At 37.7% G+C, this 15,767-nt stretch overlaps 2 protein-coding genes across 4 annotated transcripts in view; both read right to left on the bottom strand.

Annotated features, from left to right (window-relative positions):
• The window catches only part of arhgef12 (Rho guanine nucleotide exchange factor 12), a 47,217-nt gene extending 38,497 nt beyond the window's left edge, over positions 1–8,720 (bottom strand). For both annotated transcript variants that reach the window (XM_023961378.1, XM_023961379.1), the window contains exon 1: positions 7,383–8,720. In XM_023961378.1, coding sequence (XP_023817146.1) covers positions 7,383–7,414 — 32 coding nt within the window. In that variant the 5' untranslated portion in view covers positions 7,415–8,720. The remainder of the gene's footprint in view (positions 1–7,382) is intronic.
• Positions 8,721–11,923: 3,203 nt separating this feature from the next.
• tmem136 (transmembrane protein 136) lies at positions 11,924–15,494 on the bottom strand. 2 transcript variants are annotated; one of them, XM_023961912.1, is made up of 4 exons: positions 15,156–15,494; positions 14,187–14,285; positions 12,884–13,087; positions 11,924–12,564 (listed from the first exon to the last, which is right to left on the bottom strand). In XM_023961912.1, exons 3-4 carry the CDS (start codon positions 13,077–13,079, stop codon positions 12,032–12,034), a joined length of 729 nt encoding a protein of 242 aa, XP_023817680.1. In that variant the 5' UTR covers positions 13,080–13,087; positions 14,187–14,285; positions 15,156–15,494; the 3' UTR covers positions 11,924–12,031. The 2 variants fall into 2 exon arrangements, with proteins under 2 accessions (XP_023817680.1, XP_023817681.1); XM_023961913.1 differs by lacking the exon at positions 14,187–14,285.
• Positions 15,495–15,767: the final 273 nt, after the last annotated feature.

Here is a 15,767-nt window from a genome sequence, read left to right as displayed (position 1 = left end):
GGCAAAGATCTGAAGTTATAGTTGTAACTGGGATGTTGTGAATTCCAGCAGTAAAAGATTTTGTTCACAAGCAGACAGGTGGCCATGTGTGAAAGCTGAGAGACGGCAACAAATGTTGCCTTACTATACTAGATTCCTCCTATATCTCATGAAGCTAATAAGGCATCGATGTGTTACAGCAATGAACTCTATTGCGTTTTTATCCGTTATTATGATTTGTCCTTTTAGATGATATATGCAATCTTGTTCCCGTATTTTGTTAGCTAAATGTTACCCAATAGTGTGACTTTTATGTTATTGTTTTCTTCTTTATTACGGATCTTTTCGCTGCTGTGACTACAACCTGGCTGCTGAGACTAGAACTCTAAGTGTAGGTGCTACTGGGACATGTTAATAAGGCAGAGAAATGCCATGCAGAAGCTGAAAGCTACACTTCTTCACTACTAAAAATGTCTTGTAATAAGTGAACTAAACAAACTATGGTAGCATGCAACTACATCAGCTTTTAACGAATTTCCTTACTTTTACAAGTTCATTTAAAGTTGGGTTAAAACAAAGTAAGGAGGTCAACATCCACAGACAGTTAAAACATTATCAAAATGAATGACAATAGCTACCCTTTTAACTAGCTTATTGCTGTAGCTTTATCACTGGCAGTTATTTTTTTGGGCTAACAGTCTAACTTAACTAATTTACTTTAAAAGCACATACCGATCATTGGGTTAGAGAAGTCGTCCTTTAAAGAAGCGTGGGAAAAAAGTTATACAATAACAGTATTACATTTAACATTAGTGTATTGATACATACTAAAAATATCAGTATAAATATCAGTATAAGCATACTAGAGCTGACAACAGTAGACCAATACATGCTCAGACATACACATTTAACTGTAATTTGGTTTAAGTTTATTGGTAAATGACAAGGCAAAAGAAACAAGAATTGAACAATGCGTTACAAAATATGGAGTGAAAGCAGATATCTGGACAACACCGATCTTACACACTTACCAGGTAGTATTACATGAAGAGAGCCTTGCATAAATTGAATTATGTGGGGAGAAAAAAGAAAAAGAAAAACTGTAAAGAGAAACTACCTGCCTATTTTTATTCTGACTTAACGATTCAGAATCTTTAAAACTAAATAGACTGAAACTAATGACAGGCTGTTAATTATGTTATTTAGCAGAAGTATAACTATAAGTTACCAAATTACTAAACACAAAAAGTACATTAAGTGATTTATAGATATTCAGTTTATCTATTTTATAAATTATCCATGCATTTTAATTACCGTACTTCATTTTTTTGCACTGCCTTTTATCACTCACGCGGTCATCATTTAGCAAATATTAAAAAAAACAATACCCATATTTGTGCTTCAAAACTTGATATAAATGTGTGATATTGAACTCCATCAGGTGTACAGTTTATGCGAGTGCATGTCAAAACATAACTTTTTTTTTGTTTTTGAGAGAACATTCAGAGCTGTTATAACATCTGTTGTTACCATAGAATCACACATAAATCTCTGCCTGCCATCTCTCATGCAGGCATAATAAAGAGCCACTGCACCACAGCAGCTGAATGTCAGCTCTGATCGGTAGCTGCACTGATTAAAATGCACAAGGCCCCAATGGCTCTGCTGTCAGATAGTAATGAATTACAAAATGACTCTCTTTCCTCATGATCATATTGCTGCTCAGAACCCCTGTGACCTGTCTGTGAGCCAATTGTCAATCTCTTCACTGTGCTCTACAGGGAACTGCTCAGAAGATTATGAGCAGCACTTCAAGTTCAGGGTCTCTGTACAATGACTGTAGCTTTAATCAACTAACCCCCTGGTTTGACTATGTAGGATTCAGCTGCAGTCTAGCTGGATCACTACAGCCCCAGTGACTGCATGAGTCAGAGGGGTCCAACCAGTCCGTAACAGTTCTGGGTGCTCAGTTAACAGCCGGAGAACAGGCTTTTGCAGAATCAAAGTTGTAAACTTGCATGGAGTACATGGCGTTGGTAGAAAACCAGCAAAATGTATTATAAAATCAGGTTGATTCTTGGAATAAATTAGAGTGAGCAGACTCCAACTCATTCTTAACTTTTTTACATTTACATAACACTGACATTGCCCAAGAGTTCATCTATGTGGTTTACAGTTATTCTTCATTCTGTAAGATGTCAAGGTTATAATACAAGAGTTAAAACCAGAGCTTGATCGCTGAAAAAGATTTCTAGGTACATCGTTGTCATTATATGCAGATCATCACATGACTTGGTGTCACTCAAACTCAGTAACAATTTTCCACTACCGCAATACACTGGCACAGGGAAGGCACAAGAACTGCTAAATACATTAAGTATTTAGGAGTTTAAAGAGAACGTAGAAAAACTCAAAGAAGCTATATAGGAAGATGGACAGCAAATAAATATACTTTTAAAGATGACACCTTTTCCAGGTTTTCTTGACCAAATATCATAACTGATTTCAGATAACCAATAGCATTTTTTTCTTATAACAATTTTTCAAGATCTGTGGATAACAAACAAAAAACAAAAAGATCTACAGTGTTTTTAGTAATGTATCATTTATCATAACTAAGACAATTACACAATATGCAGCGTTTTCTTTTCTCACTAAAATTACTTACAAAATAGAGTGCTTTATGAGGTTCATGAAAACTGTTGAACCATTACAGGAAATGGGGGGAGGGGGTTAAAACATGTCATAATTACATGAAATTTCTTCTCCCATCATTTTTATTTATTTATTTATGATTATTTTTGACGATGCATTTTTTTCTTTTTTTTCCCTCTTTGTGCAGCACATTTAGTTGTTTAGTTTATTAATTAGAAACCAGGCAGATACCATCTTTTACAAGTTGATTCTTGATTCCCAAGACTCCCCAAGGCAGAAAACATGTTCTGCTCTGACTACTGCTGTAAGGTTCTGCAGTGTGATGACAGAAACCTTTGGTCCTTCCTTCAAACCTGATCTCTGCTGTGGGTGTGCAAGAGGCACAGGTGGGCAGCCAACATGAACACTCAGCATTAAAGACTAGTAGCACACCGAGATTCATGTCAAAGTCTCCAGGAAACATTGCTAAATTTGCCACTGTTGAACAAATGTGAGATTAAGAAAAAAAAATACTAACTGTAACAGAACTGCTGATACTTTTAGCTTTAACATTAGTTGTTTACTTTTATCTGAGGGTGTGCACATTTTATAACTTCATCATCTATGCTGCTGCATTTCTTGTACAACTTTATTTGAAAACTGACAGATAATTTACAAAGGTCTAAGCCAGGATTTACTTAGAATGGGATAGAAAATTGGTTTAACATTTGAATTATGGGAGAGCGCACAGCAATCATGCCAGTCAGAAATCACTTCAATGCCTGACAAATTTATCGGTGTATCATAAGCACTTTAAGCTGCATTCTTCAACACGCAGCACAGCATGCTTGTTTCCTTAATTCCAAACTTTTTACAATTATGGAACAAGTTTTCAAATGAGACCACACATTTTAGGTACTTAATTAAAAACACTTCATTAAAAATCTCACCCTTACATGCCTGTTCATAGTGAGCTAAGGTGTTTGGTTCCACAACAGTGCATAACACGAAAAATAAAAAACACAGGGGGCTAATAACACACTTTGCACGAGTGATTATACTTGTAGTCAATATCTACTTAATACTGGAGACACAACGTTGTTGTGTCATCTTCTCCTTGATGATTACAAAACTGTAATGGGTGAAAGGAGCGATCAGCAAAATAGATTACTTTTAAGGGATAAAGATCAACTTAAGCATAGAGACATAAACACCAGATTGTTGCAAGTGAGAAAAAGCTGGAGACAAACTATAAAACGTCATCAGATTCATTTCAAAACTGTGTGTTGCACTGTGGGACAACTGTTTTTTCTTTTATGTGATCTCTTGGATGCGTGTGATCACACACAGCACACACAAGAGAATGGAGACACTGGACTCTTGAACACCATTTAAGATATACATTTTATAAAAGTGTTTATGATGAGCTGTGGTAATTTTGATATGAATATAAATGCTAAGTAAAGGATATTTGCAGTTAAAACTTCTAATTTTTCTGCTTGATTTCTTTTCATGCAGTGTTTACAACTGCAGGAGAGCTTTACAATAAAAAGAGTCAAAAACAGTTTAATATTGAAGCTAACGCCATGTCTAATAGACTGCCTGTGCAGCATCATCTGTCACTGCACAGTCATCCAGATGTTACGCCATTCCATCTTACCCCTTTCAGAGTGCATTCAGCCTCTGATTCTCCCCCGGATGTGCAGCAGAGGGAATAAGATGCTAAAGCATTTTGGAGTGGGCCTTTTATGATACACAGCCAAGTGCAAAAGAGAAGTCTCACAGGCAGAGAGGAACAGAACTATAAAAGAGCCTTCTGACTCTCTCTCATTACATCTGCCTCTATAATGCACACAGATCAATAAACAATTAGGGGCAAGAAGAAGGCTTCTCTGATTACACGGGGACCAAAAAAGATGAAGGTCTAACCAAATCAGACCCTGGATTTGTGCACCACTGAAACTACGACAACTATTCTACCTGTATGACTTAAAAATAGAGTGCTTTATTCAGTAAATAAAGAAATATTACGAGTTTTGTTGCTTTTACCTTAATTTAAAGTTTTAAACTTGTTTTTGAAACACTCCAAAGTAAAGTATGGCTCTTTAGCTTTCCTAATCAAGACTGTGTTTCAGAAAGACATTGATTGATGGAATCTACCCCACATCCTAAAGCTTTTTGTTTTTTTAAATTACAGTTTCACTTGCAAGAAACATGCAGGAGCATTAGTACCATTATTATTATCTATTGAATCCTGAGATGAAGTCTGTGAACTTCTAAGAAGAGCCTGAAATTACTTCTGGGTAGTCATTTTAATGCACAGAACAATGCAGCTGACACAGCTTCTTTACTATCAGAACAGACTAGATGGAATAGAGGCATACAGCATTATCAGGGAGGCCTGCCAAATGTGGAAGAGCAATACAAACAGACCAAGCTGTCAGAACCACTAATGAAAACATTTATCATGAGGAAACAAACTGCACTGCAGTAAGACCAGCACTAACTTCAGAGAGATGTCACTGTCAACCAAGGATGGCAGGACTACTTTAATGCTCAATATTCACTATATGAATTATTGAATACTTACTAAGAACAAAATGCAACAGCCATTCCATATTAAATGAAATGTATATTGTTAGCCTCATAGCATAAATACCCAAGTCATTTTGAGGAATGTTACAACACTGGAAAATAAAAATTACTTGCTAAAATGCTTCTTTTTTATTTTATTTTTTATCAGCACCATTCAAATATGAAATGGGCAACTATGCAATTACGCGAACAATTTGTATTTTTTTATATATGTTAAAACTAGGAGTGGTCACCAGTTCTGGCCAGACTTGTTTGGTTCACTGGACATGTAGTTACACCTGTCCAACTCAGCTGTCAAAGAGGACACACTCCAGAGAGCATCCTTTACCATAACTGATAGACCTGCAGAGGAATACACAGCAGATAGACAGTTTGCTCCCACTGACAGCTATTGTTTACTAATCGTGATGTCACTAGCACCACTTCCCCGGAGGGCCTAGGGAGGTGGGGTCAGTGGGAAAATGTGGAGATCAGCAGAACTGTGTGACAAAGAGCTAACAGCACTACGCTGACCCACGGACTGGTGGCCCAACCCTGGTTGATATAGGATACATTCATCCATCAGAGCCAAGTGTGCACAAACAGCTGTGTCGGGGCACTCATGGAGACAGAGGAATAAACGCAGAGACGAGCAAATAAAGTTTGAGGACAGAAGGACACACAATACAAGTGATGAGCAATCAAGGCCATCCCCTGCATCCAAATCACGACCAACTATAGCTGCTAAACAACAGAGGGCCAAAACGGATGTTGGACCTAATATATGCTGTGCCTCCATAAGACATTCTGCTTTTAAAGTAATAATTATTGACTTTAGAGCACCTATGAAACCAACACACACAAACAAGCTCAACGGAACAAATAAATAAAAATCTGTACAACACACAAAGAATAAATCTGAGATGAGCAAATTCTGCATCTACCATCAAAACCTGTGGTTTTATTGGTATATCCACAAGAGCTTTTTCTGCTGGCTGACTGAAATGAGAACCATCCTAACTGAAAACACAGCTGAGTCTTTTAGGACAGTTAACAAAAAAACCCAGACAGACAATTAAAAACCCCTACAATGACAGTTGGTGCCAGCCACTATTGCCCTCATTGCAGTGGGGGGAAGGGGGTCATGTAAAAATGGGTTGGTCTTTAGCCTCCAGTTTAAGCCATAAGGATAGCTCATATCCCAACCTGTGCAATAAGCTCTCCTCTATTCCAAGTCTACCAACTGCATTCCGATGTACTGGCATGTCCTACCTGCAGGTATGTGGGATTCAAGTGGCAAATCTTCAGCTTCAGTTTCTCAGCCAAGTTCCGTTTGAATTGGGAACAAATATCCATTTATTCTCACAATACAATAAACTGAGGAAGTCATTCTGATACCACTCAAAAGCAATGTATAATGAAGCCACAATGTATCAATGAACTTGGATGGCAGAAGTGTTTTCCTCCGTTATGTACTGTCTTAGTAGATCCAAAACATACGATTAGATTTTGAACTGAAAGCTGGTTCAGATACAGCGATTACTTAACAGGGCTAAGGATCTGTTTAAACCCGCAGATTGATTTAATAGGTGTAGAAGAGGACCAGCTCAAAAGGCTTTGAAATAATCATGATGTTGAAAGTTGTGTAGAGCTACCAGATGGTTGTTCATTGGTGCACAAACAGTGACAGGCCTTTTCGTCCAACAAGCAGTCATTTACTGAAAATAACTGCACTGCTGACATCAACCACAGTTTCCACCCAGATCTTTTTCTTCCCTGGTTTAATAGATCACCAATAGCTAATATCAATGTTATCAACTGGAGCTGGGTGTCAAACCCTGTTGATTTACTATCTATTAATTTGTAAACATTTTATTATGTCTAAAATAAATTTGGTTTGGTTATGACAGGCAGCTTTAACTTCACAAGGTACTTATTCTGAAAAAAATGTGGAACTTTTTTTAATAAAAAATATGAACTTCTACACTAAAAGCTAACAAATCTTTTTTTTTTTTTTTTGTTTGTTTTGCCTAAAGAAAAAGTAAAAGAACTTGCTTCTAAAATGATTCATTAGCTCTGGTGAACTGATGTTGCCTGTAAAGATCCCTTCAATTTGACTTCTTGTGGAAACGGTGTATCTAGATTTGTACACATCACCAATCAGCTGATCACCAAAAGGTTCGAGTGTACTGTACCTGTTAGTGAAGTTGGACTGTGTGTCACTCATTGGGCTTCCGGTTCTAGAGTTGCAGTAGTTTATTATATCCCATTAACATCTTCCAGGGCGTGATGAGTTCCTGGGGCGTCCTTCTCTGGCAATCGTGTGAAGTAGGCGAGGACTTCGAAAGACAGTGCGGGCTTGTTGCAAGGCACATCCAAAGATTTAGGGAAATTCAAAACAGCGGCGATGTTGATCCGTCAACAGCAGCAGGGAGACCTCCGACTACTATGGCTGGGGCCTTGGTTGCATTAGCTGTGCAATCGTAGAATATCCAGTCGACAGTGTATCGCCAGCAACAATAAATAAGCAGCTCCAGCTGGAAGAACTTGCCATGCATGTAGGAACCACTCGGATGAATCCGGTGCATTCACATCCCAGTTTCCGCCAGTAGGAAGTGTGTAAACAATCCGGTGAAGCAGACAACTTGGCCCCGCAATGTGTCGTCCGTCTGCGACCACCCCTGCTCGGCTGACTGGCCAAAGTGTCTAAAAAAAAATATTTCAAGATGCTGGAAATTCCTGCTGCCCCATTTGTTGTTACCTGCTCGTATGCGGCGTTCAAGGGCGACTCTCCCGTGACCATGAGAGTCGGTCGATAAAGTAGTTGAAACGGACCGTCATGCAGTTTAGCAAAACAACTGCGGCTAACGCTGCACGCGCGAGACTCCAAAACAAGAAGGGAGTTCGAATATCAAAATCACTTCGGCTTCAAAAAAAAAAAGAAAAGAAAAGAAAAATCGTACTCAAAGCTGGTAAGCTTTTGGTTTTAGTCGGCTAACAAAACAGACGAGCGCTTTCAGCACGAAGAAGGGAAAAAAAACTTTGCTGCGTGAGTGCAAAGTAAGCAAACTCCCGTTCATAACAATGAGGTGGCTAACAATTTAAAAATATATATTTAAAAAAAAATATGTGCAACACCGTTTTTTCTTCGATCTGTCGATATGTCTCTGTGTTTCTAAGTTTAAAAAAATCCAAGGGAGTCGATTAGCTCAACGCGGCGCCGCTTGACTCCATGTTTCCAGATTTCCGTCGTTTCTCGGCAGAATTCCGTGGATGGAAACAGACTAGCTTATGAGAAGAGCTAACGGGACCGAAAGTAACACAGCCTCTCCTCTGTAAACAACGACAGAAACAAGAAGCCGCGGAGGGGCTTAAAACTGTAGGCGAACCCCCAAATGGTCCCTTTTCCCCGACGAAGGGTGCTGTTCGCACCGGAGCATAACTTGGAAATGGACCAAAAATCCTACTTTCAGCTGCTAGCTACGCCCTAGCCCGCTAGCAGTTGGAGTCCAGTAGCGCTTCCACCGACCACTTCACTTCCGCCGGGAGAGAAGAGCTTTTTTGTCTTTCTTTTCTTTTCTTTTTTTACTTTTAGCACACTGTTGAAAAGGGGAAAAAACAATAAAGAAAGAAAAACCACCACATCTTCTTCATATGCTCTAACCAACACTGTTGTTTGCTTTTGTTTTAGTTTTTTTTTTTTTTTTTTTATCAATTTGCAATTAAAACATTATCACAGCTAAAACGTTGAAACACACCAAAGAACAATTAATATGTTGCACTTGAACACACTTGTCCTTGTCATTTCGTTTTTTGAATCTTAATAATGTACCACTAACCCGGATGTCTGCAACCTTTAACCTTAAAAGACAAATTTCTCACTTTCTCACTATTTTTTTTTAGAAATAAACTTTATTTATGTTTTTTGGACTTTAAATCATTAAGTTATAACACGTAACTTTTAAATATTTACAATAATTAATGTTTTAAGTCTTATATTTGTCTATATGTAACAATTTGTATAAATATATTTTTTGGCAGCAGGACACACAAGTTCCTCTCAAAAGGAAATCTTTTTTTTCATTGCCAAAAAGCCTCAGGGTTCAGAATCCTGCACCCCCCCCCTTTTTTTTGGGGGGGGGAGGGGGGGGGGTTGCTGTGTGTTAAACACATGTGCTTTTTGTTCTGTATTTTCCCTCCTCTCATTTTTATAGTTTTATTATTGTCCATTCTATGAAAATTCAATTGCAGAGCCAGTTAAGCTCTATTGGGTTAATGGAGGATACCTTAGCCAAATTCACTGATTTATTGACAGATAAGTTACTAACAATAACTTCAAGATTTCACTTTTTTCCCCTAATGCAAGTATTCACCCATAAATCAAAACGTTTCAAGCAATAGTTGCAAATTCCTACTTAAAGAAAGATGTTTCTTTTTAATGCTGTGTATATTTTGGCAAATCTCTAAATTATTGATATGCAATTGCTTAGTCCAAACTCTTTGTGGATTTTTTCCCCTACTTTCTGATGTAAAGAAATAAACAATCTACTTTTATTTTTTGTGTCAAAAACATTCCCCTATATAAGCAAAAGAGGGGAAAAAACTGTACATCATTTCAGTTTTCAATCCAGTAAATAAACATGAACAGTGTAATATGCTGATGTTTCCTTTGTTCCCCAAAGACGACGAATAATGGATAATCAGGAGAAAACAGCCAGTTCACTGCCTATTCAGCAAACACGCTAAGTACAATAAAATAAAAATATCCCACAGAACATAAGGTTGTGGTTTGTGGATTAACTGTACCCCCAACTTATCCCATCCCTTGCCCACCATTGTATAAGTACAAACTGTCCAGTTCCATCAATAAACACCAATTAGTTGTACCTTTCAGTGAATCTTATTGATGAGCACATGGATTTTTCTGACCTAAGTTTTATTTTCCACCCTTTTTAAAAAAAAAAGAAAACACTGGTCTATATATAAAGTACATGTTATTTAGCTTTTATATGTTTTAGACGGTTAAAGCAAATTGTTAAGAATAGTTTTCATTCAGCAGTAAATTGAAGCCAACAACATCAATTTGAAAAACACTTAGCATTTTTTAATTTTACTGAGAAATGAAAAAAAGAAGTTTAAAGTAAAAAAAAAAAAAAAAGAAAGAAAAGCTCTGACACAATTCTGAATTTATGAGATGAAACAGTTGTTCCTTATATGGATCAGACTACAAATATGATCAGATCTTCCATACTTCCTGCAGTACTTCACAGTGTAAAATAGTATATCGCCATCATGTGGTCAGTTAATGTAACTGCAGGCTCAGAACTTTTCAGGCTTTAGTTGACATTTTAAAGTTTAAAACACTCAAATCCTACTTTTTGTTCTTTTTAAAATGGATTAAAAAGGATAACTTTTTCTAACAAAAAGTTAAGTTTACTTTAAAATGAAAAATACAAAGCAACATCAGAGACAATTAAAATAAAGTGAATCAAAAGAAACATGTTTAGTATTTAATGCACATAAAGATTCCTTAGCAGTCGCAGACAGGTAAAAATAACACATTAGGTACACCATTACTTAGATATTAAGGAGTTAAAATAAATTGCAACCCAAATCTCAAACAAAAAAGAAACATACTCATAAAAATGACAAGAATAATGATGGGAAAATAAAAGTGAGATGTTTTGGGAACGAAATTAAGCATAGGCATTAATGCAAGAGTAACAACGCTATTTTTTTTTTTTTTTTTACTATTTCTAAGGTAATATGGATTGCAAGAGAAAATAAATCAAAGAAACATTTAAATAAAGATCCAAAATCTCTTTATATATCTGGACTTCATTTCATCTCAGAACAATTGACATAAGAAAAAAAACAAAAACACACACAATTTATTAAAATAGTTTTAAATGAAGTGATGTCAGTGCACATCTGGATGGTGTATTAAATGGTTCCTAGAGTCCAAGTGGTGATTTAAAACCCACATCAAGTCTGATGTTAGAAAACTGTTTAAAACATTCAAAACTAACACAAAACTATAGTGTCATAGAAAACATGAATGCTTGATGTATGCATAACTCATAAGAGCCTATGGGGACATCAGTGTAACAGAAAAACAGCAGAAATGTGATGGTCAGAGGTCTATTCCACTTAATTTTATTTTTAAGGAAAAATTAGTCTTATGGGTTAAGAGAAGTAAAGCAAACTACACCTTTTTTTAGACAAGCTATGAAACATAGTCATTTTACAGCATTAAAAATCATTTTAAATAAAGTACCTACATTTAGCACCTATTCTTTCCTCTAGTTTATGTTATCTTTCTGATATTTCTACATATCCCTGAGGAAGCTTTAAAAAAAAGCTTCTCATAAGGCAATAAAAGAATTCTAAAGGAACCTCCCATCCCTTTTTCTTTTTTTCTGAGGCTAAACTTGTTTCCTAACATTGAACTTCCCTCTGGAACAGCACTGCATATGTCTACACCACAGTTCAGTGCAGCTAAAAAAAAATAAAAAAAGAACATGCTTTTTTTCTTGATCTTTCTTTTTATTTTTTAAAAGTGCTTTGGTTTTTCGATGATATCAAGCAGATATCTGCCTTTGTTTTTGCAGGATGGGATTTTATCATTTTAGCAGAGCTTTTTAAGAAACTATCAAACACTGATGCAAAATTATAACTGATATTATGTTCAAACGGCAGTTATTAGAATTTTGACGACTTAACATTTTTATTTAAAAAAAAAAAAAGCAAGAATAGAAGAAGATAACATACAGAAAGTTGGATTTTTCTTATGACTGAGCATCCAAAGCCAGTGGATGTGACCCACTGTGGATTGACTCAGGAATCAGTCCCTCTTTCCTTCATGTCCATTGGCTGTTAAGGACTCCTTAAGACATTCCTTCTGTCTGTGCCAGGCCTTGCTCTTCCGTCTGGCAAATCGAACAATGTCCACCATGAAGACCCAGGACAGAGCGTACATGGCCACTCCTCCGCACTTGATAAAGAATCTGGGCCTTGGGGAGACCAGCTCACAGTACAGCATTGTGCCTCCCACGAAGATCCGCATCGTCACGAACAGCAGCACGAACAGGACGTCCACCACGTCCCCCAGCCGAGTCCCGTATCGGCCCGTCTGTTTAAGGAACCAGCGTGCCTGCAGGAGGGGGTTGGTGATTTCGCTGCCAAAGAGGACGGCGCAGGACTCGATGCCCGACTCCCCCAGCCACAGAGTCAACAGGATTCCCAGGATGCTCATGGTGTGGTGGGCTAGCATAACGGGCCCCTCTGTGCGGAAGTACACGCACCAGGCCATGTCGAAAATAAAGTAGCCCAGGCTCAGCACCAAAGCACTTATCTGTAGAGGGGTGTTCTTGGTGCCTGGTGTTGGCAAACAGACATAAACAGGGTTTAGTTTTTAAAAAATCAACAAAGTCGTGCAATTTGTGAAGTAAAACATGTTTTAGCTGTTCAAATGAAAAGATAAAAACATAAAACAATCAATGTTTTTATTTTTGATTCTTTACAACATAGTGATTCATAGTTTATCAAATTGAATCCTTAGAAATACAAAACATTTCCAATATACCTGTTAAAATTCATCCACAGATGCAAAAAACAACAACAAATTCACAAAATGAAGACAAGCTTTATTGCAGGAACTTCATCGCACACACACACACACACACATCCCTCCTACCTGGATAAGTGAAGGGCCAGGGGCCGTCCACGTACCCTATGTACGCAGTGATGCAGACCGCCAGGATGCCGTGCACCAAGGTGACGAGGCGGCAGTTCCACTCGCAGCTGCGGTGCCCGTTGACGTTGCACAAGAGAAAGTAGAACGCCACCCAGCAGGACAGGGCGAAAAGCGCATAAACGATGAGGAGGGCCATCTACTCGTCTGAGGATGACACACAAGGGCAGACGCTGCAAGAAGCTCCCAAAAAAACCAGCAGCTAAACCAACTTATCAGCAGCGACTGAACCGAATCCCATGACAGGGTGAAGGAAGCTGCAAAGAGGCGTGCATTGCTCCGTTATATCGCTTACAGTAGAAAAAGACAGAAATGCCGTCCAAGGACTTGGACTGTGCAGCCTTTGTTAAGTGAAACACAATTAGCCTTTGCTTGAACTATAACAGTAGCACAGTCAGCTGGCTGAGGGTCTAAAGGGGGTGAGGGGATGTCTCTTCTTCTGCTGTGACGTTTGTGCAAGGAGGTGAGACCAGGCCGACAGACAGACCCACCCTTGAGGCGCAGGAAAGACATGCGCGCTCAGAGACTTGAGGCTTGTTTCAAAATTGGTTTAGAGGTGAGCAGACGCTCCGTCTCGACAGCTTCCCATGAGGAGAACGGAATATTTGGCTGTTGTTAGGCGACAAATTCCTTTTGAGACAACAAATATAAAGATTTATTTCTTTGCTGTTACGTAACATGGAACGAGGCAAAAATGTACACTTGCAGGTGTGCACGCACAAAATTTTTATCTTAAAAACCAGAGTTTGGTTAATGTTCTTTTTTTAACGCATCAAACACAATTATGAAAACTTGAGTTCTTCTGATGTCCATTGATAAAACAAGTTAGCTTAAGTCAGAATGTACTCATATGACATATTTACTTAGCGGTAGTTATAAAACAAAAGACATTTCCAGTATATTAGATCTATCTTAACACATGTTGGAATACATAGCCATGGAGGATTAAAGCTTGAAATTCATATAAAAACAAAACAGTTACCAAGATTTCTTTTTTTTTAACATGCAAACAAGAAAAAAAAAAAAATCTTGGAGACCAACCGGTGCAAACCTGAAGTAAGCACAGTTGTGCTTAGTTAAATGCTTTTGCTTCAGTTTTGTTCTTTGATAGCAAGAAACCTTTTAGTTTTGGAAAACATCTTTGTATTTCCATTTTTGATTGGTGCCACATTTGTAAAGAATGTGTAAGCAGGTTGCACCCGGGAAATGTATTTCTTCCCTTTTTAAAAAAAATGAAAACTGCTACCTTCACCGGCTCTCTTTTGGCTCTGCAACAAGGCTGCTCCGGATCATCGTGCAGCCCTTTTAACCCTCCACTGTGGGTCGTCAGATTTCAGGAAAAATACTAGCAAATTGAAATAAACAATTTCTTCTAGTTAGTTCATTTTTGTCATAGTTTTAGCTTTTGAACTCACCAAATAAGAAAATAATGGGAAAAACTTTCATCTATTGTCATGGTGGTTTATTATTCTATTAATGCTGCTGCACAACAGTGTCTAGTCGCTGTGAAGAGGCAAAGTAAATGATTCCATTTACATGTATAGATTTTATGAAATATAACATTGGATTCTGAATCAATGTCATCATGTTTATATTTGAAAGTGAAGCTAGATCAACGATGAAGGTGCACCTAAGTCATGTCTGACTTTGCTTTAGTGGATTTTTTAATTTAACTTTTAATTTGGTGCTAGAGGATTTTATTTTGAAAGGAACTTGTTTGGGCTGCTGTCAAAAGTAAAAGACGTTAATTTAGTTTTATAGGGAAAATATAACCGTGTTCAAATTCAATTATTACTAATTTTTAAAAGCTACATTTTATAATTGAATGGGAACAAAAACATCAAGTCTATATTCCTATTCGGAGAGCGTTTGTTAGTAAGAATCTGGACCAAATGACTCTCACGAAAGTTCTGTGTTAACTTTTGATGTCCTGGTCTGTTTACATCAAGGTTTCCAAATTTCTATTTGCTGTTTGTAAAGGAGAATATCTGTAAGTTTGTCCATAGACAAAAAGTAGCATTTTAAAAACAAATTTTCATTTGATGAAATAGAAAACCGGTCTGCTCTGATATTACAGCGGCCGTCGGGGGACAGATGAAGAAGGACGCGGTCACTGACGACGTGACGACGGATAACCAGCAAGCTAGCCAGGTTCAAGCTAACGCGTAAAAGATTTGGAAGTATAGCGCCATAACAAATACCACAACGGCATTACCTTGGTGGCAAACATGTGGCCGTCTCTCCGCTTACATGCTGAGCTGAGTGGGTTTGTCCTCTACAGGTAGCTTTTCCAGCGGACACTGTGAGAGAACACTAGCCGCTACCTGCCTCCTCCTGTCCTGCGGCATCTCTTCGGATTTGGGTCGTTGTACCGTGTTCTGCCTTCCAGCACTTAAATTTAAATTTGTTTCAGTTTCCAGTATGCTATAATGACAAAAACCACACCGTTTTGATATTAAAACGGCCTAAATATTTAACATTAAACACACATTGTATTGTCTCCTGAAGCTACGCAAGCTGTTTTGTTTTCTGCACACCAGCGACATCGTGTGGTAAAAGAAAATAACACAAGTTTTTATTCATCTCCCATAGCGCTAATAAATGGTGAAGTTGTCAATTTATTAAGCTCTTATTCATTGATCTACACGCACACGTGCATTTCTCAAGCACAGACACAAAATCAAGCATCAAGTAAATAGTTCGAAAATAATAAAAACCAAAAACATCTCGGCGTTTGCTTAATGTCTTAATATCAAATAATTAGTGTAGTGGAAAAAAACTTGATTGAACTTACCTTTGTAAAACAAATTCTACATTACCTACCCCC

This window comes from Oryzias latipes, chromosome 13 (assembly GCF_002234675.1).
Source record: "Oryzias latipes chromosome 13, ASM223467v1".
Classification (NCBI taxonomy): domain Eukaryota; kingdom Metazoa; phylum Chordata; class Actinopteri; order Beloniformes; family Adrianichthyidae; genus Oryzias; species Oryzias latipes.
Note: the sequence above shows the minus strand (reverse complement) of the source record. Positions and strands in the feature narration are given on the sequence as shown.